General features: G+C 45.1%; 1 protein-coding gene across 1 annotated transcript in view; it reads right to left on the reverse strand.

The window, feature by feature from the left end:
- The window catches only part of CSMD2 (CUB and Sushi multiple domains 2), a 645,501-nt gene that overhangs the window by 208,211 nt on the left and 411,664 nt on the right, over window positions 1-25,626 (reverse strand). Inside the window, exons 13-14 of the mRNA XM_090057063.1 lie at window positions 25,026-25,208; window positions 4,234-4,560 (exon numbers count right to left, since the gene is read on the reverse strand). Of these exons, the coding sequence (XP_089913189.1) occupies window positions 4,234-4,560; window positions 25,026-25,208 (510 nt within the window). The remainder of the gene's footprint in view (window positions 1-4,233; window positions 4,561-25,025; window positions 25,209-25,626) is intronic.

A 25,626-nucleotide genomic window follows, 5' to 3' on the forward strand; every position in this document is an offset into this window, starting at 1 on the left:
CAGAGGTAGTAACAATTTGTCTAGGATACTGCAAAGTATATCTTTACAGCTATTGAAGCATTGCATGAATGAGCCAATGGCAGAAAAGCAGCATTGCATTCAGTCGCTTACTAAACCCTGATTAGAAGGGCCACGTCTGTATGTACCAATCACAGGGTATTTTTGTTCCAGGACAAACACAGGCACAATTTATCTAGGGATAAATGCAATGTATGCTCCTACCCTCACTTGCTTGGTCCTGCACCATTAAAGGAATAGGAAGGTTGGCCATTGACACAATGGGAGGAGGGCCAAGGGGACATAGCTCCCTAAGAGGAGGGATGGTGCAGTCTTTGGAGCACTTACCCAGGACTTGGAAGACCTGAATCCAAGCCTTTCTTCCACAGACTTCCTCTGTGGCTCCTGACAAATCACTGAAGCCCAAATTAAAAAAGGTATTGAAATGCTTTCCTCCACAGTAGATGTCTAAGCACCCACTGGAATCAATGACTAGGATTTAAGTCCCTCTAGGGCATGGGAGCAATTTAATTAGGGATGAGAAATTATGTCCCATGGCCCTCCATCTTCTGTGCATGCACCTGACTTTTCTCAACCCAGGATAAATATTTAGTTTCCAGTTTTAAGGGAATGGATAAGTCCCTGCACAAGTCCGATCAAGGTTGAAATCTTAACCACATTGAAATCAGTGGCAAAATTCTTATGGCATCTGTACTGAAGCCAATGGATATGTTGATATCACATGCTGACCAAACTGAGCTACCTTTAACTAACTGAAGCACCAACATCAATGAAGATATAATGGAGTGGATTAAAAAAAATGGCCTACACACCTTAGTAATCAACCCATCTCCCAGGCACTCTGGTATGTGCCAAAACCTATGCCACCGCACCTTCACTTGCACTGGTACGCAAGCTAGCCAGACTAAAGCTATCTGGATGTACAACTCCAGAGGCTGTGGTCACACATCCAATTGGTCAAGCCGCTTAATTGCTCATTGGTGTAGTGTCTGTGCAGAGTGAAGATGAACCTGCATTGTCCTGATGATATCTACCGCCCCTTCCCCCTCAAAACCCCCCAGAAACATCACACTCCACTTAGATGCAAGGCCATTTTATAATCCAGCCCCTATGGTTTTCTGCATTTGCATATTTTTGTGACTGCCATGAAAATACCAAGCCAGAATTTATTTCAAGGCAATTTGTATTCTAGCCTTGCTAATGAATTTCATCCTTCGTGTTCTTCGCGTGGGTATTAGAGTCTCCTGTGGGCAGAGGTGGATTCAGATGGTGCATGGCAACACGGCTGCACCCCCCCTTTGCTGTGCTGCGCGTGAGCTCTCGGCATGGGTTTGCCCCAAACCCCTGCTTTTGCATGACTCCGGGGGCAAAAAGGATGAGTGTTGCTGCTTATTCCCTCTGCTGCTGAATTTAGTTATTGCAGTTATTCAGCTGAATTCCTTTCTCCAGCTGCTGAATTCCCCAGAAAGAGGAGGAAGGATGAGCAGTAGGAGTGTTCACCCCTGATCTCCGGAGCAACAGTTACATCTTGCCCCAAGCGGCTGGTTAGCTCACTGCTCACACAGACCTCAAACAGGAGCCTGTGCTGACACGACACTGAGCTTTGAACTCACCATACACATACAACACAGCCAAAGTTGGGAGCTGCACCCCCTGCCCTACTACTGGAACTGCTCTTGCCTCTGGTCAAGAACTGTTGCAGGGCTTTTTCTGCAGCGATTGACTTACATTCAGGAAAAAAAACCACCTTGTTTTTCCTCAAATGGCACCTGAACATGTGAAGTTACCTGATCAGCAGGGTTGGTTTATAATCAGAATAATATAATCAGCCCTTGCAGAGATGCTGTGAGAATACAATTATTAGTATTTATCAGTGAGCACCAACACACTCTCATCTTCCTTTTTTTAAAAATATTTTAAATGGAATTAGGGCTTTTACAAAACAGGTTTTCATGAAGCTCCAGAAACCTGATTAACTAGGAAGGTGCTTGCATGCCGGTGTGCAAAGGGGCTATACACTTCCAGTTAATGACAGAACACAAAAGGATGGAGATCCAGAGGTTAAATCAAAGGGGTCCCTTAAACCACAGTCTGACCTCACCTGTCACTACTGCTATTATAAAATGACAGAAACAAAGTAATTACCTTTTTACTTGTTGTCAAGTTAAAAGTAAAATTGCATGGAGCTATAGATACAGGGTCCTGTTTACAAGGTTGACCGTTTCGAGGCATTTAAAAATGGGTACAATTAACCAATCAGAAAGCAACGCTTTAACCTTCACATCCCATCAAGTTTATAATTGTGTCCTGTCTCTTAGCAGGCAGTGGAGAGGTTCTTCAGAGGTTTGCAGCATATGCAAAGCTACAGCACCCAAGTCAATGGGACGGACGTGTATTTAAGTTAAATGGATTTGTCCAATTGTGTGGCTTGGTGCTCACATTTGTCTGCGGTGCCAAGATGTTGTCTCTTCTCTTGCAAGCTTTTTGCAGGGACTGATGGCTGGGGACAGATTTGGATGCTCCCAGCAACAGCGGGGGAGTGAGTTCTCTGTCCCTTCCAGTCCTGTCACTATCTAGCACCCAAAACGCTATGGGCATTGGGCCACGTCCAGGACTCTTGGGTATCCCTGAAGGATGATTATAAAATGGCATCATTTGGATTACAAAATGGTCTTGCAAGGGAAGTAGCAAACACTTGGGGGACTGGACAAGACTAAGAAATGCCCTTCAAATCAATCCCTTGCCACATCAAAAGCTTTGGTGGCACCTTGGTTTTTTCAGTTCTCTGCCTGTAGCACACAGTTGCGCTTCCCTGAGGCCCGAAAGGGCTCATTCCAGCTAAAGTCTTTGGCTTAATGGAGCATATTGGGGGGAAAACTTAATGGCGTGTGGTATGCAGTAGATCAGACAAAGTGACTGAATGGTCCTTTCTGCTCTTCCGCTCCAAGAAGCTACAGGGAAGGATCCTGCCTCAAAGCAAAGCTAAGTAGAACCAAATCTGAGCTGACAAACTGGGGCTTTGTATCCTGGGCCCCGTCTCTGCTTTTTTTTAAAAAAAAATCTTGCCAGCTAATGGGAAAAAGACAAGAGATCATGCACTTGGGAAAGCTGAGTGGCTGGCAATTTAGGAAGGGTCCCAGGGGGAGAAAGAGAAGGCCAACTTCTTTGCCGGTGTACATGGGGAAAATTGAATCAGGCAAGAGCTGGATTTGTTTAGAGCAGCTGAACATTTGGTTCAAATGCCTCTTCCTGAAGTGAAAGAGATTTGTGGAATTCTCCATCCCAGACACCCATCATGTGCTTCAAGGCACAACTTGGTTGCTGCAGAAATTACCCTCCCAACATCCTGAACAGCAATAAAAAGCAACATTTATGGAGGGCATGGGCACAGTCTCCCTGGAGGTATCAAGCCAAAGCAGGCCACCCTGCCTGCTAAGCCAACAGCCCAATCAGTTGTGGCAAATGATTTCTTAAACCCTACAATTTTATTTTTTTTTCTAGAATAGCTGATTTGCAATCATCAGCTAGAAAGACTATTAATTTAGCTGCATTGCTCACTTCTGTTATAACTTAAGTCGTTTATCATTTCTGCTGAATAGGTTTAATAATGTTCTTTAGAAAATTACAGGATAATGTGAGGGTAAATTGCTATGGCAGCTTGCATTCACTTGAACTTTGAAGGCCTGAATTTGTGTGTTGTCAGATATAGCCGTGTCTATTCCAGTCCTTCTCTGTGTCGCGTGTTCCCCCTCCTTCTACCTTGGCATCGTTGCAAAAGTCAGGGTGCAAGTAGAAAATTATATTCCTAGTCACTGATACATCACCTTTCAGCCAAAAGAGTGCAAAGCACTTCACAAGTTTCCACCAATTAAAACTCGGTCAGGTAAGTACTCTCATGATCTAGTCGGGGAAACTGAGGCAGGATGCACAGTGGCACAGCCAGAGTCACACAGTGCATCCCGATAGCTCTACTCACCAGTTCTCATCAGTGGAAACTGAGCAAATAATTTTGCTTCTCGGTCCACTCTTCTCACCATTAGACTATACTACCACAGCAGAGAAGAAACCTTTAAGTCCTGACTCCTCACTCATTTTCTGGTCTCAATTGCACCCAACGCAACTCCAAGGAAATCCCCACTAATATTACTAGAGTTACTCCCATCGTGGTCTACCCAAGATGATCAATTGACCTGAAAAGTAGGATTCTGCACTTACTGGTGAAGGTGATGTTGAAGCCCCTTTTCTCCATGGAGTGGTCTGTCTGGAACTCCAGCCTGGCTACGTGACCGCTGCTGGTCAGCGAGGAAGGGATCTGGTTCCCTGAGAAGGTCCCCAGCACGGGGGATTCAGCTGTTCCGCCATCTTTCACAGCTAGGAAATCAAACTGAGGCTCCACATCAAAGTCATTGAAAGCCAAGTGAATCCGGCTCTCGGGCTTAGCTATAATTAACCAAACGCAGTGCAAGCTGCTTCCGTATTCTTCAGGGTAGTTTGGCGAGAGGACAATCCCGGCTGGGGTGGTGAAGTTGAAAAAGCAGGAAACTGCAATGAGAAACCACCATCAATCCAGGCACACCTGGTTCTTACAGCCTGTACTTGCCACATCCCCCTCCCTCCAGGCTACGCTCTCCATGAAAATACAGAATACTTTTTCCTTTGAGACAATTTAATGAGAGAAAAGACCAGTGCTCCATTCACTGCCGGATGTCAGTGATTTATGTATAAGGGGAGGAAGAAACATCTTCACTCTAAGGTTTGTCCTTGGTTTCAAAAAGTCAATACATTTTCCCATCGGGGATTATATTGTTTTATTTATTATATTTTTTTCCCTATAATATCTGAAGCTCTGGCCCTGTCAAGTTTCACCACTCCTGCAGGGGATGTCACACCACAGCTCCAAAGCAGAGACTGGACCTTTTCATACGACCGCTGTAGGATACAGTGGGATACATCCAGGAAGGGATCCTGTGCCTTGCAAGGTGAATCCCCTTGAACAGGGCTGAGGATAAGTCTACACTGCTGTCAACAGCGCGACTGCCGCAGCTCAGGGACAGGCGACTGCAGCGGAGCTCGGCAGGGGCTCTTACAACTTAAGTTTGATTAAAGGGCTGGTGTGAACAGAAATAAATGATTGGTGATTTTATTTGAGCTTTAAATTTATTGAATGCACAAGCAATACCACGGCTTAAGCAAACCCCAAACAGTTGCAGGCCCTTGCAATGATGCATGATGACTTAGCTGATTAGACATTATTGATGAGTTTTGACTGGCCTGCTTTTATTTTTGGCTTGATGACAGCTATTTAGACTTCAGGGTTTTTTTTAAGGCTTTTATGATTTTTTTATAGTCTTTTTTTTTTGTATATTCTCATGTTATGTTCCGGATTTTTACTAATGACCATTTACAGCAGGTTTTTAAAATTAATTTGTTATTTTTTGGTTACCGTTAGCCTTTTTTTTTAACGTGCTTTTTATTGGGTTTTGCTTTTTAATTTTATTTTGTCCCCCCCCCATTTTAAAGCTATTTACATTTTGTTTTGCCTACAGCAGTTGTTTACACTATTTTGGTGCTTAATTGCTTTTGTGCACACTTTGCTTGCAGCTAATGGTTTTTATTTGCAGAAAAGGGGGTGGGGATGGCATCAATTATGCCAAGGCAGATTTTTAGGCCTACAGGGCTGCAAAGCTGGGTGGGTCTCTAAGTAAATACTCAGACACCCGACCCATGCTATTGCCAGCTCAGCCATCTTTATATGAACTGCAATTGCACCTTTGATCATAGTGTAGACATATCCTGAGATGCTTAAAAAAATTCTTCCCTTCCTTCAGTCTATACTTAATTCTCCCCTTCCTTCAGGGCAGCAGGTAATTAAAGGCTGCAGGCTGTTACATGTTTGCTTGCTCATTTGTTCACCAAAATGTCTACCCAGGCTTGCAAATATACAATTCAACAGGGCTTTTTGTATGTGTAACAATACTCCCCCATCTAGCATGTCTGCAGGACAGAGCTTTTGGGGAAAGGGGGCTATGCACTCAATTCACTATTGCAGTGAACCCTGTGCAGTTATTCAAAGTACTTCAAAATCAATATAAAACCAACGTTCTGGTTTGGTAGCCACTCAGTCGTAGGGTAAGTCACTGCATAGAGAAGGGTGTGAGAACATGGCACTATGCCTGCATTTTTTAATTTTATTTTTGCAAAGCGCCATACATGCACGCGTTGCCTGCAGAACATGTACGTGGCAAGCAACGGCCTGCAGATTGGAGAGCACTGGGCAGCTCCCTTCCCATTAAGAATAAATCACTGACTTCCACTGGACTGGGATGGTGTCAAGAAGAGGCATCCAACTGGACTCCCACCCCTGTGAAAATAATGAAATGCAGTTTTATCAGAGGCGTGGGGAACGATGTGTATGAGAAACCCACAGCCTTCAGAGGTGACTGTTTTCAATATATACTGTATTTCAGTTGACAGGGTCCATTAGTTCAAAACTGCAGTGCTGCTGTCTAATTGGTACCTGCCCAATGATTTTTACATGTTATATATGTACTGCTTGATCTTTTCCCCCTCCACTTCACCCTTATTAAACTCTATTATTTAAAACACTCTTCATGCTAATTCCTGGCAAGGGGATATAACTCGGAGGGTGAGAGCGATTTTAATTTGGCATTTATATAGTTTTGTGGTCTGATGGTCCCTCTTCCTCCATTGCCTTCCCACTATTATGTGCTTCCTTTATTTTCTGTACATAATCATCTTAGATCAAATAAGATGGACATTACCAGGCATTATTGAGGCTAAAAGCTACAAGCCATTTCCTGCTCCTGATAACAAAGAAAACAGACAGCTAGATTAAAGGGAAAACAAACAAACACCAAATAAATTCAGGATTCAGCATGAGTAGAAATCTTTATTAAAAGGACGCTGTCTAGAAATTCTGACAACATCTCCACGTTATAATCTTTCTGGGAATACCTAGCTATGAAAAAACAAACATGCTAATGGCATTGAGACCTGTGAGTTACTGCTGCTAGGATATCGGGTATGCACCTCCTGCGGTCTTATCAAACCAAACAAATAAGTCAGTACTTATATAGGACCTACAGGCTTCCCAAACTGCATTGATTCATGCAGCCGTCAACAGCCAGAGAAGCATTACTTGCCTGATGCCTCTACCATTTACGACACTCATGGGTACATATGACAAGGCAATACACAGAAGGAAGAAGCAGCTTTGCTTTGTTGGAGGGTTGTTGGGGAGGGGAGGGGAGAGAAGGGAAACACGCAGGAGGGCCAAATTAACCTTTGCTAAATGTAAGAGAAACAAATGAAGCCTGCAGGGAAATAAATGCAGTTTTTAATTTTTTCCAAACACACCCACGCACCAAAAAATAAAAATAAAAATGACACACTCTAGTGGAGCAGATTTTCATCTACTGTGAATCAAAGCAACTCCACTTAGGGCTCATCTACATAGGGTGAGTTGCGTGGAATATGGTTTAGGTATAAGCCTTTGCAGAGTAACTATTAATCCAAAAGACCAGTAGCCACACATCTAGTTTTTAACCACCCCTCTTAATCAAAGGGGTAGTTAGGTTGTGTGCCCTGGCTGGCAGCAGCATCTGGGGCAGCAGAAGTGATGGTGGCTGCCATGTTTGTTGCCCCTCTAAACTACCACCTGGAGCTGGCGCGCCGTATGTCCACTCCTAGTTATGCTACTGCTCTTGATTCAGTGCATCTGCCTGGCACTGTGTGTTTTCCAGAATAAGCCCAGGACACTCTGGGCATGTACCCCATGGCACATTGCCCCTTTGCTGGGCTGTATGCCATCCAGGAATGTTTCTCAGTGTGCTGCAGGGCGCCTACCAAAAGCCACTGCAATTCTGAGACTTGCAAACAAATTAATAAACTCCCACGATGCCTCTCCTCGCATCTCAGGACTGATTTGTTTTTTTCCCAAGCTAATAGGCAAACAAGGGTCTTTGAGTAGATGGGCTATCTTTCATTAGATCAACTGAATAGTTGGAAAAAAGTTCTTAGCAAGCTTTCGGGAGCAATCACCCTTCTCTGGGCATAGGTCCCAAGCCAATGCCATTTGCAAAACACTAAGTGAACGTTGCTGCAAGTCACAAACTGTATCCTCGTGAACATGCAGCATCCACCACACATGCATTTGTCATTGTTACCACGTGGTTTTGGGACTCAGCTGCTGTACTGCTGAATTGACTTTAGAAGAGGAGGACGAGGAAATTAAGCAGCTACTTGTGGGTGAAATGTTTCTGAAGCAGCTTCACTTGGTCCTTTCCGGGGCTCAGCGATACAGGCCTGGGATAGCAGCACAATATCAGGATGATGAAGGCTACATTCTCCGTGATCCTCTGCAGCAGTGTCTCACTGACATGAGCGCTCCCTCCAGCAAATGTCCCCTGCCATCAGGATGCTCACCATGCTGAATCATGACTGGTCAGCAGCTCATCAATGTTTGTGGGTAAATCAGGTGTCAAGGCTGTTGGCATTGAGGAACTGGCTGCTACAAGGAAGAGTCGACGGTTCCAGGGCATTTGTACACACCACGTTTTTTGCCCTTTCTTGCACTGCAACTGCGTGACTGTTTGCACGAGCAGGATTGTTGGATACTTTGAGAGTCTTTCTGGTGCATTAAACTAAAACTTCTCAGACATAGTTTAGTTTGGCTTGCTGGGAATTAAAGTGTCGCATCCATAGATTTGTTGCATGCAAACACAAAGGCACTCAAAGACTTGTGGCAGGGAGAAGGAGAGTCTATTGTTCAGGGTCATAAAAGGCTTGGCTTGGCACTGTATAGGAAGGTATTGCTGGATTTGTACCGTTGGAGTTCTTGTATTGTACTGAGGCCACTGAGGGAGCCCACATGCCTGTTCTTTCACACTAGGCTTCAGAGTTCATCAGCAAGAAGGAATAGTTCACCACAGTGCTCCAAGGCTGGATTGAATGGTAACAACACATTAACACAACTGTGACTTGGTCCATGATGCTAGGATCTTTGGAAATGTCTTCTTCAGCAGGAAAAGGAATCCTTGCTCCCAAGACTACAGTGGACCTTACTGGGGTTGCCATTTCCACTGTCATTCTGGGAGACTTGCTTACCTCTGCTCCCCTGGCTCATGAAGCCTTTTCCTGAGATAGGTGGATAGATGCAGAATGACAGTGGGCCATGAGTTTAGAGGTGAGAGGGCAGTGCCTAGTGACAAGGCTAGAGGCAACTGAGCGATTTCTGCCTTGTGTGATTCCTACTTGCTCTGTTTTGCTGGAATCTGAGAGTTCAAGGGGGAGAGATCCTCACTGCTAGGTAGGAGGCAGAGGTATAGAGCCACGTGGGATATGCTCAATAGTCAGACAGACAGACTACCTCTCCACACTGCAGGTATTATTAGGCACAGAGTTTGGGAAGCCTACTGTTCCTACTTTGAGGTCAGGAGTTAAAGTGTCAAAATGAAGGTTTACTATGTTTTTTTTATGCACCATAGAAGGATTTTATGAAAGGGCTTTTTATTTTGTGCAAGGCAGGCACGTGACTTTAAGAAACGAGATTGAATCTTTGTCAATAACTTCCATTACTGAGCATCAAACACCACAAATAATAATAAAAACACCCTTTATTGAACACCAGAGTGCTAACTTTAAACCAGTAGAGCATAAACTACCATAAAGCAACTATGCAGACTTTATGGAATGTAACAGTGCCAATGAGGCACACGCACGTAAAAGTGCTGAGTGCACATATGTGTGCACTGTCCTAGTCACAAGCATCTTCAAGTGCAAGGTTTTTGCCTGCTGTCTTCATCTTGGAGGTAGAAGGGCAGGGAAAGAAGTCAATCCATGTGAAAGTGAGGTCCCAAATGCTCTCTGGTTTCAATGTCTTTGGGTGTAGAGAAGCGAGGGAAGCGCACCTTCGATCCCACAGCCTCTGTTGCTCTCTAAAGGCTGCAGGGCTGGGCTGGTGATGTGGTACCAGGCAGGAAGGTTAATTTAGACAGTCTCCAGCAGGCGTGTTTGCTCCTGCCTCAGTTCCGGGAGCTGTTCCTACACATCTCTATCTTCTTCTTGATTCTCTGCCCCCCGCTCAGCCCAGCAGTGGATCTCCCTTCTATACCCTGCAGTCTTCATAGCCCTTCTCTTGTGGGATGCAGACATGCAGACCCCGGCTGGTTCATTTCTGCTATCCCTTTTTCTTGACCCAGATATTTGTCAGGCATTATGGAGTTGATAACATTTCTGTCGGGGGCGGAAGGGACATCAGATGCAGAAGCTGAGAACAGAACAAGTAGTTATTGTACTAATTCCATCTCCATGGAAACAATGATAAAATATTGCGTTTCCCCCTCACTTCTAGAATAGCTTTCCCATAGCGTCGTCTTAGTCTGGGGCGGCCACAAGGCAGGGTAAGATGCTTTTTTCCAATTTATTTTCTCTTTGCAGAAAACCTGGGACCAACCCTGAGCTGGCGACAGGTTGGGGAGGGGATGAGGTTGCACAGAGGGTGGGTGAATAGTTGCATGTCCCACTTTAGCAAATATATCTTATTAAATGCTTAAGGTGCCTGGCAGCCTCAGGTAATGCTCACACTGTGAAGCAAGGTACTTTTCACATTGTAGTTTCTCTTTTCCTATCTGCTGTTTCAATAAAGATGGCTCCTGTACAATGTGTTTGCTTTTTAACCCCTAGAGAACCAGCAACTTGAGTTGGGGAAGCTGGGAAGGAGGGCAAGATTAGCAGTGAGCTAGGAGGGAGACGTTTATTTTGGATGTTTCAGAGCAATGAGCACTGTGCAGCTCACATTTCGATGCCCATTTCAGCCCGTAGGGAGAGAATCAATTAAAAGGGAGGGGGCATGTTCAGATGTGGCTGAGGAACATCAATGTGGCCTAAAAATATAAGAGAACTTAAATTCTCCAAGGCAAGTGCTGCTCTAAGCACGAGGGAAGGAGTTTCAGTAAGAGTGAAGCAGTGTTGGCAATGTTCCTAGCTCACATTCACCCAAAATGGCAGTGGCCAGAGGTAGCAAAATGAAAATTTGTTGCACTTACTGGTGGATGTCCACTCCGCAGCACCCTGATGGTGCATGTCTTTCTTGGGTCCAGACTCTGTCTTCTTCCAGGTTTGCTTCAGGAGGGTTCTTCATGGAAATCTCCTGAGAGCCAGGGCTGGTAGTCTCTTGGGTGCCCAAGGTGCAGTCCACAAGACAGCCCATTTGATGGAGGTCTCACTGGCAAAAATTGGATCCAGCTCACGATAGGAGAAGAAGTTCCTTGGGGAACTATGAAAGGCCTTGTTGCTGCCCTTTACATACGAGTGGTGCCTTTGTTGCCACATTGGTGCTTGTCTAATGGGTGCTATGATATGGTGGATCTTGCCAGGTTGGTAGTCTTGCTCTGTTTTAACATCAGTTACCTCCTCTTTCCAAGTCGGGAGAAAATGCGCAAGCCCTGAGCAGGTCCTTGTGACTCCATATAATGCAGCTGCTACAATGCAAAGAAGGTTGTGTGACTCTAGATGCGTGTGAGTGCCAGTGGGTGCACCTAGCTGCCCTCCAGCATTTAAACAGGGAGATGGCATCTGGTTGACATGACCTAAAATGAGTCAAGGGCACACAGATAAACCAGCCAGGCTGATCCACATGCGAAGGAAAGGTCAGGAAAGAGCATCAGGGACTAGGTGAACAAGTATTCACCAAAGTGCCCCACGGGAAAACCAGAAGCAGTGGCCATAAACTCCTAGAAGAAGGTTTCAGATTGGATACAAGGAAAAACTTCACTGTCTGTGTGACCAGACTCTGAAATAGACTCCCAGTGGGGATGGTGCAGGCACCTACCCTGGAGATCTTCAAGGGAGACTGGATGCACACCTTGCTGGGGTTATTTGACCCCCGTCATCTTTCCTGCTCAGAACAGGGGGCTGGACCCAATGATCTTCTGGTGTCCCTTCCAGCCTGAAACTTCTGTGAATCTGTGACTGCCAGGAATATCAAGATAATTCACAATACAAATGCAGCCACATGGAGCACTAACCCATCCTGGAATGAATTCAATCCGCTTTCAAAGTGGGCTACCCAACTTGTACAAATAAGGATGCGTGTTCTGTGGAGAGACATTTTAATCCAAAGAAACAAAGGTTAATGCATCCCCCAGTCTTTGTGGACAAGCTGTATATGGCGATATACTGATTTACAACAGGAATAGACTGTGGCTCAGGTCTACCCACTTGCATTGCTGAGAATAGGTGAGAGATGGGTGGGTGTGTGGAAAAGAAGTGTGTGGAGCTATTCTGGTATGCCAGGTGCCTTACGCTGTGCCAGTGATAAAGCCAACATTAGATACAGAGGCCCTGGAGCAGCAGGGAAAACAGGACCGTACGCTGCCCAGTTACAATCTCCCTGCTCTGCTCCAGGGACCGTGCAACTATACGCTGCCTCCCCACACAGGCTAGTTTGAAGTGAAGGTATGAGCAGATATGTGTGGAAGTCAAAGATGCCCCTTTAATAATACTTGCCTCTTGTAGGTCTCCGAGCACGTCTCAGTCTTTTAATGCATTTATCCTCACAGCTGTCTTGTGAGGAAAAGCAGTACTCCTATCACCATACTACTAATGAGCAAAAGAAGCAGAGAGAGTCTACGTATCTTTGAATAAGTCTCTGCAGGGACAGGACTCAGCCTTAAGTCTAAAAGCTCCTGAGCTAGTCCTTGACCATCTTTTAATTAGCAAGACATTCAGGTGCCGCAGTACAAATGTCAAGTAACAAAAATCCTGAGAGGCTCCCGCTTGGACCCCCATGTAGCAGAGCCATCAATGCAGAGAAAAAAAAATCTGTTTAAACTGTACTGGAACAGGCTAAATATTAGGTGAGAATACCTTGTAAACTGGGACCACCAAGAGACAAGAGGAAGCCCCCTCCTCCCCAAGTCCAGAGGAAAGGTAGCAATGTAACCCAAAAGACTTTCCTTTGATCTGGGTGTGGATAACGGGGAAATAAGTCCATTCACACCTTTGTGAATCCCATGAGGTCAGAGGGGTTAACCCAGATCAAGGCATCAGCGTAAACAAAGGCAGAGCTTGGCCCATAAAACGACCTCACAAAATCGTGCTGAGCACCCCGTGGTGGTGCTCCCGGCTGCCACGACCTTGCAGAGCTTTTTGGCAAATAGGCGTTTTAGAGCCCGGTAATTCAGGTGCTCTCCTGCAACTAACAGTGCCGTCTTTAAAGAGGTCTTTTATATGTTAGGTTGAACAGCTCTCAAGGCAGATATAATGCTGGTGCAAGGACATTTGGAAAAAAACAACCAGCCTAAATGATCCAAGACCTTAATGGTTTGTTGGGGACTTATCAAATTCCACTCTCAAGCACAAAAACCGCCCTGGGGACTCTGGAGGCTGCACTAAGCTCTAAAAGTGCTAGATCAGAATGAAGATGAGGAGTTCCAGTATGAAGGCTGAAGTCGAGTTGGAGTGATGATACTCTAGGAAAATACTTGATCCCCAAATGCTTGTCCAACAGTTATCCCAACTATACAGTCAGCCAATAAAAGGTGCACCCCCCCCCCTTTTCCAGTCATTATGAAGAGCAGACAAGACTTGGATTCAGCTGGGTCTGTGCGCACATTACCCCTCTGTAGAGAGATGCTAAGATAGACAACACAACCAGAGTGAGTGCTGATGAGTTGGAAGCTATGCCCCTTCCCTGCTGGAGGGACACTAAATGCAAATACAAAAGCACCACCCCGCTGTTAATGCTCTCTCCAGAAATAGTCTGGTCACCCAATCATCCGGGCAACAGGAACATCCCATCCTGCATGGACTGTAATACAAAATGGCTAGGGAATGCACAAGGAATGGGTTACCAACAGCTCAGGCCCAGGTTGAGCAAAGTATTTAAGAAAGTACCTAAGCACATTCCTTATCAGCACAGCACTTAAAGCACATACTTACATTTCACTACGTGCTTAAATCCTGCGCTGAAGTGGGGCCGTAATACAGAACAAAGATTGAGGTAAAGTGGCCTGCTTAACTTTAAAAATAGAATGGTTCGACATGGCTACAACTGTGAAACAAGGCTGTTAACAAAAAAGCTACAAATCCCACATGCATATACGGATCACAGTAATCCTTCCTTCGTTTAAATTTGCTTCTCTTATGGAAGTGAAAGAATGGGTCTGAACAGCTCAGGGATCAGTCAGCATTTTACCAGTAATTTATTTCTTTGAACCTGACACAGGTCAAGAGTAACCACAGGCCCTAGTGGATACATGCCCATTTAATCCCCTCGTGCCCTGCTCTGCCCTTCTCCAAAATCCTGGCATCACATGCAGTAATAATTAGCATCGTTCTTGGCAATCTTTTGACTGTACAAAGCCAGAACTTGCCTTGATGGTCCCTAGAGATCAGAACTGAGGTACACTGGTAGGAGTCTTTCAGCTGCCAATTCTTTTTATTGGATTTGTTTGGTGGATAATAGCAAGGCTCTGTTTCTAAAGCTATCACTCCAGCATCTCTCATCAGAGCATCAGGCAAGTAAAGCAATACACAAGGGCTCAAAAGCTGAAATGACAAATTTCCTGTTGCTGCTTCCAAAGTGCTAAAGAAACTGCATCCTTGTGCAGATGAGCCATGGCGATGAGCATCTCCTAAACAATACGCTACAGCAGGGGTCTGCAATCTATGGCCATGGGCTGGGTCTAGTGTGCAAAGAAACTGGATGCAGTCTATGGCAGTGGGGATCAACAGCATGTGACAGCAGGGACACCCTCCCAGCCCTGTACCGCTCATTCCTGCTATAGGCATCTGAGCCTGAATACAGCACCCAGTGTCCCTGCCCTGGGCTGATGCATCTGTGTTGCCCCACGGTGCCAAATTTGTGTCTCTCCAATGTCACCAGTGATGGAAAATGATGGCGACTGGTGGCAAGGGCAAGCAGAGCAGGGAGAGCTAGGACACTGCAGCAAAGGTTAGCAGCCCATGGCAATGGCTGGATGCAAGAGGCCTGCCATTCTTGGGGGTTACTGATTAGGCCTGTGCAAACAGGGAAGTATTCGATTCAGATTCGGATTCGGCCAGTTTGGAGGACAGTGATTCGATTCAGAGATTCAGATCACTGTCCTGAATCGGCTTTGGAAGATTTGGTGCTGTTTCAGACAGTTTCGGTGATTCGGCCATAGACTATAATGGGGAATCACTGAAATGCCTATAACTTTGTCATTTTTTGGCAGATTTGGATGACAATAGCAGGGATGGTAGCCCCTTCTGAGGGCACAAGGCCTACCAAGGAGATAGGCTCAGGGGTTTCTGGGAAACTGTACCTCAAGCTTCTGCAAGCAAAACTTGTGACATGAGTGACTTTATGTGTGTGTTAAGCTGCAGCAGGATGAAAACAGCAGGGATGGTAGCCTGTAACAGGGGGGCCTTCCTGGCGCCACTTAGATCTCTGCCCACCCACCTGTTTCTGGGCTAGCCACCTGCCCCACTTTTGCTCAGGCAGAAACAGTTCACAAAAGGGCCAGAAAGGCTGCAGACAGATGTTTATATGCTGTTTCTACATCCCTCCCCCAGAGCACTGTGATAGGAAGGGGACTCAGAGAAAGATCACAGTCACTGGCCAGCTATGGATATCAGTCTTTCCCCCCCTGCTCCCCCGTCCCGCTTCTCATTTTCTGTTCCCCTGCAAGACGGCCTTTCAAATCCCTGAATCTCCAAATCTTTTTCTGAATCAATTTGGAGGCTCTGAATAGATTCAGAGATTGTTTATTTTTTCTGATTCGATTCAGAGATTTGGCCTCCGAATCAGGCTGACTTTTCTCCGGATCAAAACGGCAACCAAAGCTTCGCACACTCCTGTTACTGATCCCTGAGCCAAGAGAACAGCGTCACCCCTTTCCAGCAGAGGAGAGAAGCAGCTTCCAGGAGTGCCAGATAACCCTAATGGAGGCACAGTATTTATCACCTTTGCAAAGATCAAGAGTAGATGATAAAGTGGAAGCAACTGAGAAGCCCACTACAACAGATCTTACTAGATACCAGGCATAGAGAACCTATCCTGGGATTAGCAGAAAGAAAAAATGTAGAGGACTTTAAAAAAGCCAAAAATTGAAACGCCTTTAAAAATCCAACTTGTGGTAAGACAGTAGAAGTGGTGCTAACTGCTTGCCTGCAGGTCAGATCCAGCCCACGGAGCTGTGGCATTCAACCTGCAGTGCTCCCCATGGGCCTGGAAATGTAATGGTGGGGGAGCAGTGGCAGCATTAATTGCCATGCCATGCTGTCAAATTTCTGGAAGCACTGAGCCGTGTGAGCTGGATAATGTGGCTCATGCCCATGATTGTGTCAGGATGTGATCGGGCTGATGCACAGGGTCACTAGTCCATGGCGGGATCCAAATACACAGGGTTGGGCCGGTGTGTGGGATCACATCCACAGACTGACCACACACGCTGACCCTGCGCAGGATCTGGCCCACAGGGTGCCACTGAAGAAGGACCCAGATTTTTCATCTCTGAGTGGTTTGCAGCTCACTTAATTTGCAGCAGTTTTGCTGAATTGAACATGAGCTTCTCAGCTGGTTGCTGCAGCTTTTTATTTCAAAGGATATCTTTCTCTCCTTGGCGGCAGCTCACCAGGGTACCATGACTGGAGAAGCAATGCTCTGAAACAAAACCTGCAGCAAACAGCTGGAGCCCTCCAACAGTCCCACACAGCTGTTTGCTGTGGCTGACTCAACCCCTCATCTTCACAGGGGGCTAAGGAACCTAGCCCTGTGAAGACCTGGGGTGTGACTATAAAGGGCATGCCTACACCATGCGCAAGGAAGGCACTGCTTTTAAACAGGCCCCGACAAACCTGCTTCCAGTTGCATGTGCCCCCAGCTGAGGAGCAGCAGTGAAGCTTGAGACAGCTTCCCCGACCTTGGTCCCTGGCGTGCTCCAGGCTAGTCGCTACTCACATCCTGCCTGACCTGTGCTGAGGACACACTACAGACATGTCCTTGGTGTAAGTATTATGAGAAAGGATGCTGTGATCACCTTGTCTGATCTCCTGCTTCATATGGGACGTGATGAAATTCCTCCTTGACTTACTGCTTATCTTTTAGAAAAACATCCCATATCTTGCTTTAAACATTTCTACAGATGGAGAATCCACTGCTGCCCTTGAGAGATTATTCTAGTAGCTAACTGCCTTCATTGAGCAAACATGCCTTTATTTCTGGTTTGAATTTGTGCAACATCAGATCTTGTTATGTGTCCACCTGCTAGATGGAAGGACTCTCTATTAGCAATTTTTACTCCCACGTGTTACACTTATACTCACTGTACTCACAATGCTGGTGTCTGAGCATTCAAGTAGTGAAACATGTGCTAAATGCCATCCTAAAGCAGTAAAGTTTGGCCTTTACCAGCAAGGACTATGCTCGGATCGTATCACTTAACATATGTTGAGCTAATGGCTGATTGATCCACAGGGGTAATATAATCTGGGGACTCTGGTACAGTTGTATGAGTTTGGGAGCCCAACAGAGCTGTTTGTCAGTCTCCTACACCCCCATCCACCACCACCATCACCATCATACTGGAGCCAGTTCAAGGCTCCTGTGCAGCGTGGGAGCTGGGACCAGCTCCTGTGCCATGTGTGTTGTTCATGGCCTCCACCCTGCACCCATGCAGTACAGGGACTAGGACAGGCTCCCACACTGTACAGGTGTTGCTCCCAGCCCATGCACTGCACCAGAGCCTTGAGCCAACTCCCACATGGGGGTTGTGTGTCAAATTAAGAGGCAATGCAACCTCTCCACCCCAACTTTCCATACTTCTGTTTATACAACCAATGACCATATTATTCACCATCACATTAGGGGTTCATATTCATTTATTTATTCCGAGTCCTTTTCAGAGTCACCAAGTCCTAGGTTATAACCCTTCATTTTTTGTTTCTAAATTTGAATCCATACATCAGCAGTGGATAATCATCTGAGTGTTCAAAGGGTTTTGGAAGAGTTACAATTCCCTGCTCCTCGCACCCCAGGCTACAAGGCATAAGCCAACCGCTAACAAGTGGGCAATGCTACTCTAAGCAGCTGGTGCTGGCCTCTGTCAGAGACTGTCACACATTAGTAGGTATACAGACCCATGGGAATTTAATGTGGCTGTACGGAAACTAATTTCCACACCACCTCAAAAGTTTGCTCTTGGGCCTTATTTATTCACAAACATTATACTGCCGGTAAAATTAGAGAAGTAAAAGCCCCCTAGGATGGACACATTTATATAAGCATATAAGCTGCATTGCTTAAAGCAACCCAGCTTTGTTCTGCTACCTGTCTGGAAATAAATATATGGATGTGAGCACTTTTGTGCAGACATAACTGCATCTACAGCAAACCCCGTGATTTCAATAACTAATTCAAAGTCACACCCGCACCAAAATACTTATGCCAGCGGAAACTCCAAGTGAGGATTAGGCCTTCAAGTTCAAGTGAAAGGCTGTAAGTATTGAAGTGCTCCAAAATAGCAGCTACTGTCTATATTATACAGCAGATACCTGATCTGCAGTAGGACTTACGGCACAAGTTCCAGCTCAAGCACACTCAAGCTTTCAGAAAGTTTGAATCCAGAGCTGAATGTTTTGACCTGCACCTGCCTCTAGTCTGAACATTTTCTAAGATTCAGGCCCACTTGATTGATTTATCTGAGTCAGGAAGAAGATTCAAGTGGTTGAAGGAGAGGGAAGAAGCCAATAAACATGTTCATAAAACAAAACATGACATTTTTCTTGGGAAGAAAGATTGTTTTTTGAAAGTTGGGGGGGGGGGATTTTTTATGGGTGCAAACAGAACTTTGTTCTTTGTTGCAAATTTTTTTCTCCCAATCATGAAAAGAGATCAGATTCACCCAAAGAATGTTGTCTGCAAACAGAAGAGAACTGCATTTACCCACCCCACCCATCCCTACAGAGCGTCTGATCGTGCTGAGTCCAGTAAAAGCACTCAGATGCCCTAAAAGAAGAGGAAGAAACATTGAGCCCTATCAGTATTTATTCAATCACTATTGCCCTCTGGGATCTGGTTTCCAGGGTTCTTTGTTCTCAAAAGAAAATTTCTATCATTTAAAATAAGTGCAGAGAGATTTTTCCTTCTGCCACCGGTACTTCAAAGCACACATTCCTCCAAACTCATTTCCCTGAGAAAGGTTTCCATTTGCTTCCATGAGTCATGGACACTGAAAGGAGGAAGGAGAGAAAGAATGAAAATAATGACCCACTGACAGGTTAATTTGGAGCTACATGAAAACGTGTCAAGTTATATAAAATTACACGGTGCTGTTGCACATGTTCCTCAGAAGACAGCGCTCGCAGTTTGCTTTACTCGCCTGTAATCCTATATGTATGTATCATGAGGGGTGTGCAAAAGGTCAGCCATGCAGCTTTATATTGGAAAAGAGACCATTTGCAATGGGGAGTTAAGAGTATTCAGCAGGCATAATAGGCCAATATGGGATTAACAGGGAAGAGTAAGCACCGCCAAGGGGGATGACAGTAATCATGAGAGATATAAAACATCAGGTGCACAGAAGGGTGGGAAGGATTAACAAAATCGTTAAACTTCCAGCACAGGAAGGGAATGCAATGCTTTGTAACTGAATGCAAGTTTGGAGCCAAGTTACTGAATTCACAAGCACCGTCTAGTTTTCTGGAGGGACAAATTCACAAATGCAGTGACCATCGACAGACACAGATGATTCACTTTGTGCTAATTTATCATGTGACCAAGCAGGTTTAAAACTTGCAAGAAAAGCATGCTCCACTGTCAGGCTAATGCTAGTTTGACAGGATAAATGTTTGTCAAGGCAACTATGGATGTAGGATCAGTCATGGGCAATTTCAAGCAATAGACTGGAGAAACTAAAGTCGGGTGGGAAAAAAACCCAAACTTTACAATCAAAGTATTGCCCCGAGTTAACTACCCTGGTGAGCTCCAGGACTGAGGCACTCCCAATTTTGCAACTTGATGAAACAAAATAACACAATGTAAATTATTGTACCAGCCCAAAAAACCACCCACCTCCATGACACAACTAGATGACGTTCTGCTGCAAACTAGCACATTGCAACTCCAGATGGCTGAAACTTCATTAATAATAATAATAAAAAAAATACTTTAATAGGTTCTCTCCAACTGGAAATCTTGAACTATGACTCCTAGTTGGAAGTTACTACATGATCTGAAGCCAAGAAGAAGAAAACAATAAAGCAAAGAAAAAAGAAAAGATGCGAATGAAAGCAACATGGTGGGACAGTCTTTCGGTTGAGTGTTTCTAGCAGTATCCAGCGCAGTATTTGACTGAGGTTTCTAAGCATTACTGCAGTCCAGGCATCACCAACTACAACTTAAGCAAAAAATTCTGGAAAGCAGAGAAGGGCCTGAACTAAAACTTCAGATCAGAACTAAATTTTGGGAAGTTCGTTTTTGGACACATACCCAAGCTTTCTGGCAGGTCCCTAAAATATCTGCAAAACTGACAGATCCTCTAATACGAAATGCCACTCTTCGCTGGGTTCCATGCATAACTTATACCAACTTTGCATCATTTCAGTGTAAAACCCATCAAGCATGGCCCCCAGGATTGTTTGATGGAGCTAGGGTGATAACCATTCACAACCACACACAGTATTTTATATATATGCAGTCTACACCTTCACAAGACTTGACGGGTCCAGTAGTGATCGCACAGGAAGTGATTCTGTTTCGGAAATAGTTCCCTCGAGCCACTCACCCATGTGACTGATAGAGGAGGATGAGTGGAAAGTAAAAGCATCGTCCTGGCTCATTGTGACTTGGTTTCAAAAGACATTACTTTGTCACGCCAGCTTTTCCATGACTGTCTACAACAGAGGTTGGCAACCTTTTCCGGCTGTGGCCTGGAATGACCCACCCTAGATCAGAGGCAGAAGGCAGGTGTTAGGAGGTGGCCACCGCTGCCTGTTCTCGTGGCAGCATGGGGAGACTACCGGCAGCTGAGGCCCCCCCAACCCCAAAGCCTCATGTCTGCAGGCCAGATCCAGTGGCTCTATGGACTGGATGCCAACCTCCGGTCTACAACATAAAACCACCACTCAATTTGGCTCCATTAATTCATTCATCTATAGGCATAGGCCTGATGAATCGGGACTTGTGGATCTAGTTCAAAGCATTTTAGCAGGACTGTGGGAAGGCGAACACCAAAAGAGTTTTGGAACAGAGAATTGTGGGAATTTTTCACTGCAACTTCCGGCCACCCTAGAGGGGAAGCTTACACATGACAAAATAAATATAGTACGAAATGCATGGCCAAGTTACAAAAAAAATTCAGGTAATGGTCTATTTTTCCTAACAGAAAGGTTTTGGTTTAAGCAGCAATACGGACACGCGTTTATAAACGGAGGTAGTACTGAAATGGCCTGCTCAGTTGTCCTTGCTATCCAGCCGTTTCAAACACACTCATCATTGTGGTATCAAACAATTCATCTGCTCCTTGTGACAGTTCTGTTACCATGGAGCTGCTTTCCCATTCTTAAGTCTCCTCATCTACTCATTCACCAATAACGAAGGACCACGCTTTGATGATTGCCTCACATACACATCCGGTTCCATCAGTGCAGCAAGACGCATTACCTTATCCAACTAATTAACATAGTCCTGTACCTGAGATGCTAAGTTTCACCTTTGGACTCCTCTGAACCCCCGTTTCATTGCTTTTAAGCTCCAAAAGGATGACCATAACTCTACAAGGAAGTTAAGATCTCAGTTATTTTAAGCTATGCAATGTGGAGTATCCCTGCTATTAAACCAACACCAGCTCTAGATGGATTTTCAAACTTGCAGCTTCTAAAATGCGAATGGTATGTCAGGGTGAACAACCACAACCATGCAGCTGGTTTGAGATCTACGAGATGCTATAAAGTAGAGAGGGAGGAAGAAGAGAGAGAGAGAGAAATCTTCATTGTCTGGTAATGATCATGGGAGCAATACTATATACAGGCAAAAAATACCAGCTGGCAGCATACATGTGGATGGATAATTGCATTCACCCATTCCAGCTACAGAGACATAAGGTCCTAGATTCAGTTTCCGCTCGGCCAGTCAGATACAAACGCCCCACACCCAAGAAGTTGAGACATGCCCCGTCCATTAGAAAGCAGCAAAATGCATATATGAGCCCGGCTGGCAAAGTTTCACAAAGGACCTATGCACTCAGCAGGGATGATTAAGGAATGTGATGACACCAGTGAGAACGATGAAGATGGAAGGTCTGTTATCGTGAAGGCGCAGACAGCCACAGATTCAAGGACCCATTGCCATAAAGCAGCTGCATTTTTTAAGCATTCGGTGTTGCCTCATCATTGAAGCCCCAGGAAATGAATTCTCCACAATAAATACTATGAACCCATAAATCATTTGGTTGGGACAGCAGGACGCACCATGGCATGCTGTTTAATCTCCTTCTGCATTTGTCATGCATTCACAGCCAGAATCGGAGGCACTGAATTGTTTGCATATTCCAACTAGCGGCACATAAATTAGGTTACCTTATTTTTCCACCAAAGGCCCCGCGTGCTTAACATGCTCCCAGCATTCACAGGCTTGTCACTAATCCTGGTACAGATTCCACGCAGAGTTACAAATCTTACACCTTTTTGGTGCGTCACCTCTCCCAACCGATGCAAAGTAGCACAATGATATCCAGAGTAAGCAAATGCAAAGGTGGGACAGTGAAAGGGAGGGAGCAAGGCTTTTTTGCATTACCCAAACTTGTTGCCTTTTGCTGAATAAATATCCATGGTTGTATCATAGCAGGCAGAGGCTGGGGCATGATTTCAACCAATGGATTCATGGTCTTTCATCAATCTTCCTCTGCCATCCACCCCCGCCCCTCCAGTCTTCCCCCACCAACAGTATAAACCATATCTATGGACAGAATACGTGAAAAATCAAACTTTACTAGATTGACAATGGAAAAAAATCAGCCCTAATAGCAGTTTGATGGAGTTATCTGGCTCTGAGAACCCAGGACAGAAAGAGCAGGCATCTTTATGATCATGATAAATTGGTATCGGGGGAATCGCAGAGATAGCTGAAGGTTTGGTTAAGAATCTACATGATTCAATAGCTATCTGGACTTCACAGTTAGGGGAAAAAATACAATATGAGGCTGAGGACTAGGACAAAAAATGAGCTCCAGCCGTTTTCACTTTAATCTTCTCATAACTCTTTGTAAATTTTGCAGATTGCTTCAAGTTTTGCAACTCTTGCACACAGCATGCATTTTCACTGTCATTTCAAAGAAAGATTGCTTTTTTGGGGCTGCTGTTTTGTGACAGTTGCCTGGGTGAATTGTCACCAGGGATGATTTCAAAGCTCACCAGGTAGGACTGCATGACACATTTGCAGAAGCAAGATTTTCTGCAAAAGCAATGCTATTCTGAATTTTGGAAATATTTCCAGAGTTACGGCTCTGTCGTGGAAAGACCCTTGTCTCCTTTGGCAAGCTCACCAGTTGTGGAAACAAGATAGTTTCTAAGTGCCATCCTGCCCTACCTTTGCCTTTGCCATGGAAGCATGCAAGCACGTGACTCATTTACACTGGTGCAAATGTGGAGCAGATAGATTTCTTCCCAGTTCAGCCCCATGCTGAAGTAAGTTATTCTACTCCAGGGCAAAGTTACCTTTTGGAAGGTCAAGAGTAGCTATAAACTGGTGTAGAGGTTGTATGTCCCCCCACATCCAATTGATTCCAGCCCTCCCCTCAAAACAAAAAGGCTATTAATTTCCCTGGTCTTAATGAAGAGGGGCTAAGACTCTACTCATCACCAAGGCAATTATCTCAGGAATGCTGATCCGTCTGCTCCAGACACCACTGTAACATATATCAGTATACCGGCCAATGTACGTTATACCGCTGTGAATGTGCTGCATAGCCAAACCAGAAGCTACGAGTAAGCAGCTTATAGAGGTATACAGGGGGTGTGGGCACATGTGTATACATTTATTCACATTATAATAAGCATTTTTTTAAAAATTTCCATTAGGGAAATGTCTGCTCTTTTGCATGATCTACTACCCCTGCAGCTGTTATATGCTCTCTGCTCCATTTATCAACCTCTTATTTAACTGATTTGTCCCTTTTTGGAAATGCGGTTTCCTTGCTGAACGCAGAATCAGTTTGGCCATTCAGGACCTAGAGTGCTCAGTGTGTAAAAAATAAGAAAAATGGCTTCACTTACCCCGCGCTGCAGAGAAACCTAAGTACCACCCCATCCCCAACACACAATTTTGTGAGCTTCATTAAGAATTGGGTGCAGCATATTTGAGTGAAGGTTCAGATCATTGTCTAACACCAGGGATTAAAGGAGAGATATTCAAAAGAGATTATAAGCCAATGGAAATTGGATGCCCAATTCTCATTTATTCCTCTGAAATTCTCCCCCTAAGTCAATGCCGAGAGAAATATACCCTATTTCTTGCTGAGATGCAAGGCAACAAATTAAAGGCTGAGATTGTGAAGCAGGGGGCCTTAAAGAACCGGCAGATAATAAGGAAAATTTAAAAGGCCAAAAGCGAAATCTAATTTAATTTCTTCCCTCCGCTCTTGAGACAGGGAAGATTCCATTTTCTTTTGAATATGAACCTGAATCAAAGTCCTAGAATCCAATTCAAACAGGGGTTTTGTTTCTTTTCCTTTTTCAGGGGCCTGGAAGACATCAAGGTCAGATTGGTAACACACACTCAAACCCAGCTTCTGCGGCAATTCAGACCCTCCCCCCCAATCATTGCAGGTATTTCAACATTTGATCCAACTTTTGCAGCTTAGCAATATCTCTCCTCTCCCCAGTATTACCCCTGCTCCAGGAACTAAATCCAGCGTGAGTATATATGATCTATGAACATATATGATCTATGTAGCTACCTCACTGGACATTGCAAACATTTTAAAGCAGTCTCCTCACTGACTTACAAACACAGACTGGTTTCTGAGCGGACCACTGGCTACTCTTTTGGCAGGTAATTGTTTTCTGGCCCTTCAACTCAAAGGCAGGCTGGCATTCAAACTTCAAAGTGTCCCCATGGCGAAACGTTGACCCTTCTCTCTTGCCGTAGGCTGGCACCCCAGGATCGCCGCAACTCCCCTGGTCAATTTCTGAAAGAAAGTAAAACAAAAAAAGTGGGCAGAAAAGGTTCTTACAACCTCTGTTGTTGTGAGGTTTCTATTAAAGTATTACTCACATGGGATCCAATCACCCTCGCTGATAACACCATCATGTCTCCCAGAGATAGCATGCATGAAACGCAAGTTAATTCCCAGTCCCCCAGCATCCCAGGATGCTTTGCACCTCCCCCACAACCTCCCACTTGCAGGGTGGGCAGGCTAGCTCTGGCCCAAGCTGTCTGCTCCAGCTGAGCAGGGCGGCATGCTCTAGAGCCCCCAAGTTTCAGACCTGGGCCACTGCAGGCATACCGCTGCATTTCCAGAATCAGAAGTGAATGTCTGTTCACTTGCTTACTGGCTCAATCTAAGCAGTTTAGACTAACTTGCAAAGATTGACTCAATTCAGCCC

This window comes from Crocodylus siamensis, chromosome 7, assembly GCF_052110815.1.
Source record: "Crocodylus siamensis isolate JL-2025a chromosome 7, ASM5211081v1, whole genome shotgun sequence".
Lineage (NCBI taxonomy): Eukaryota > Metazoa > Chordata > Crocodylia > Crocodylidae > Crocodylus > Crocodylus siamensis.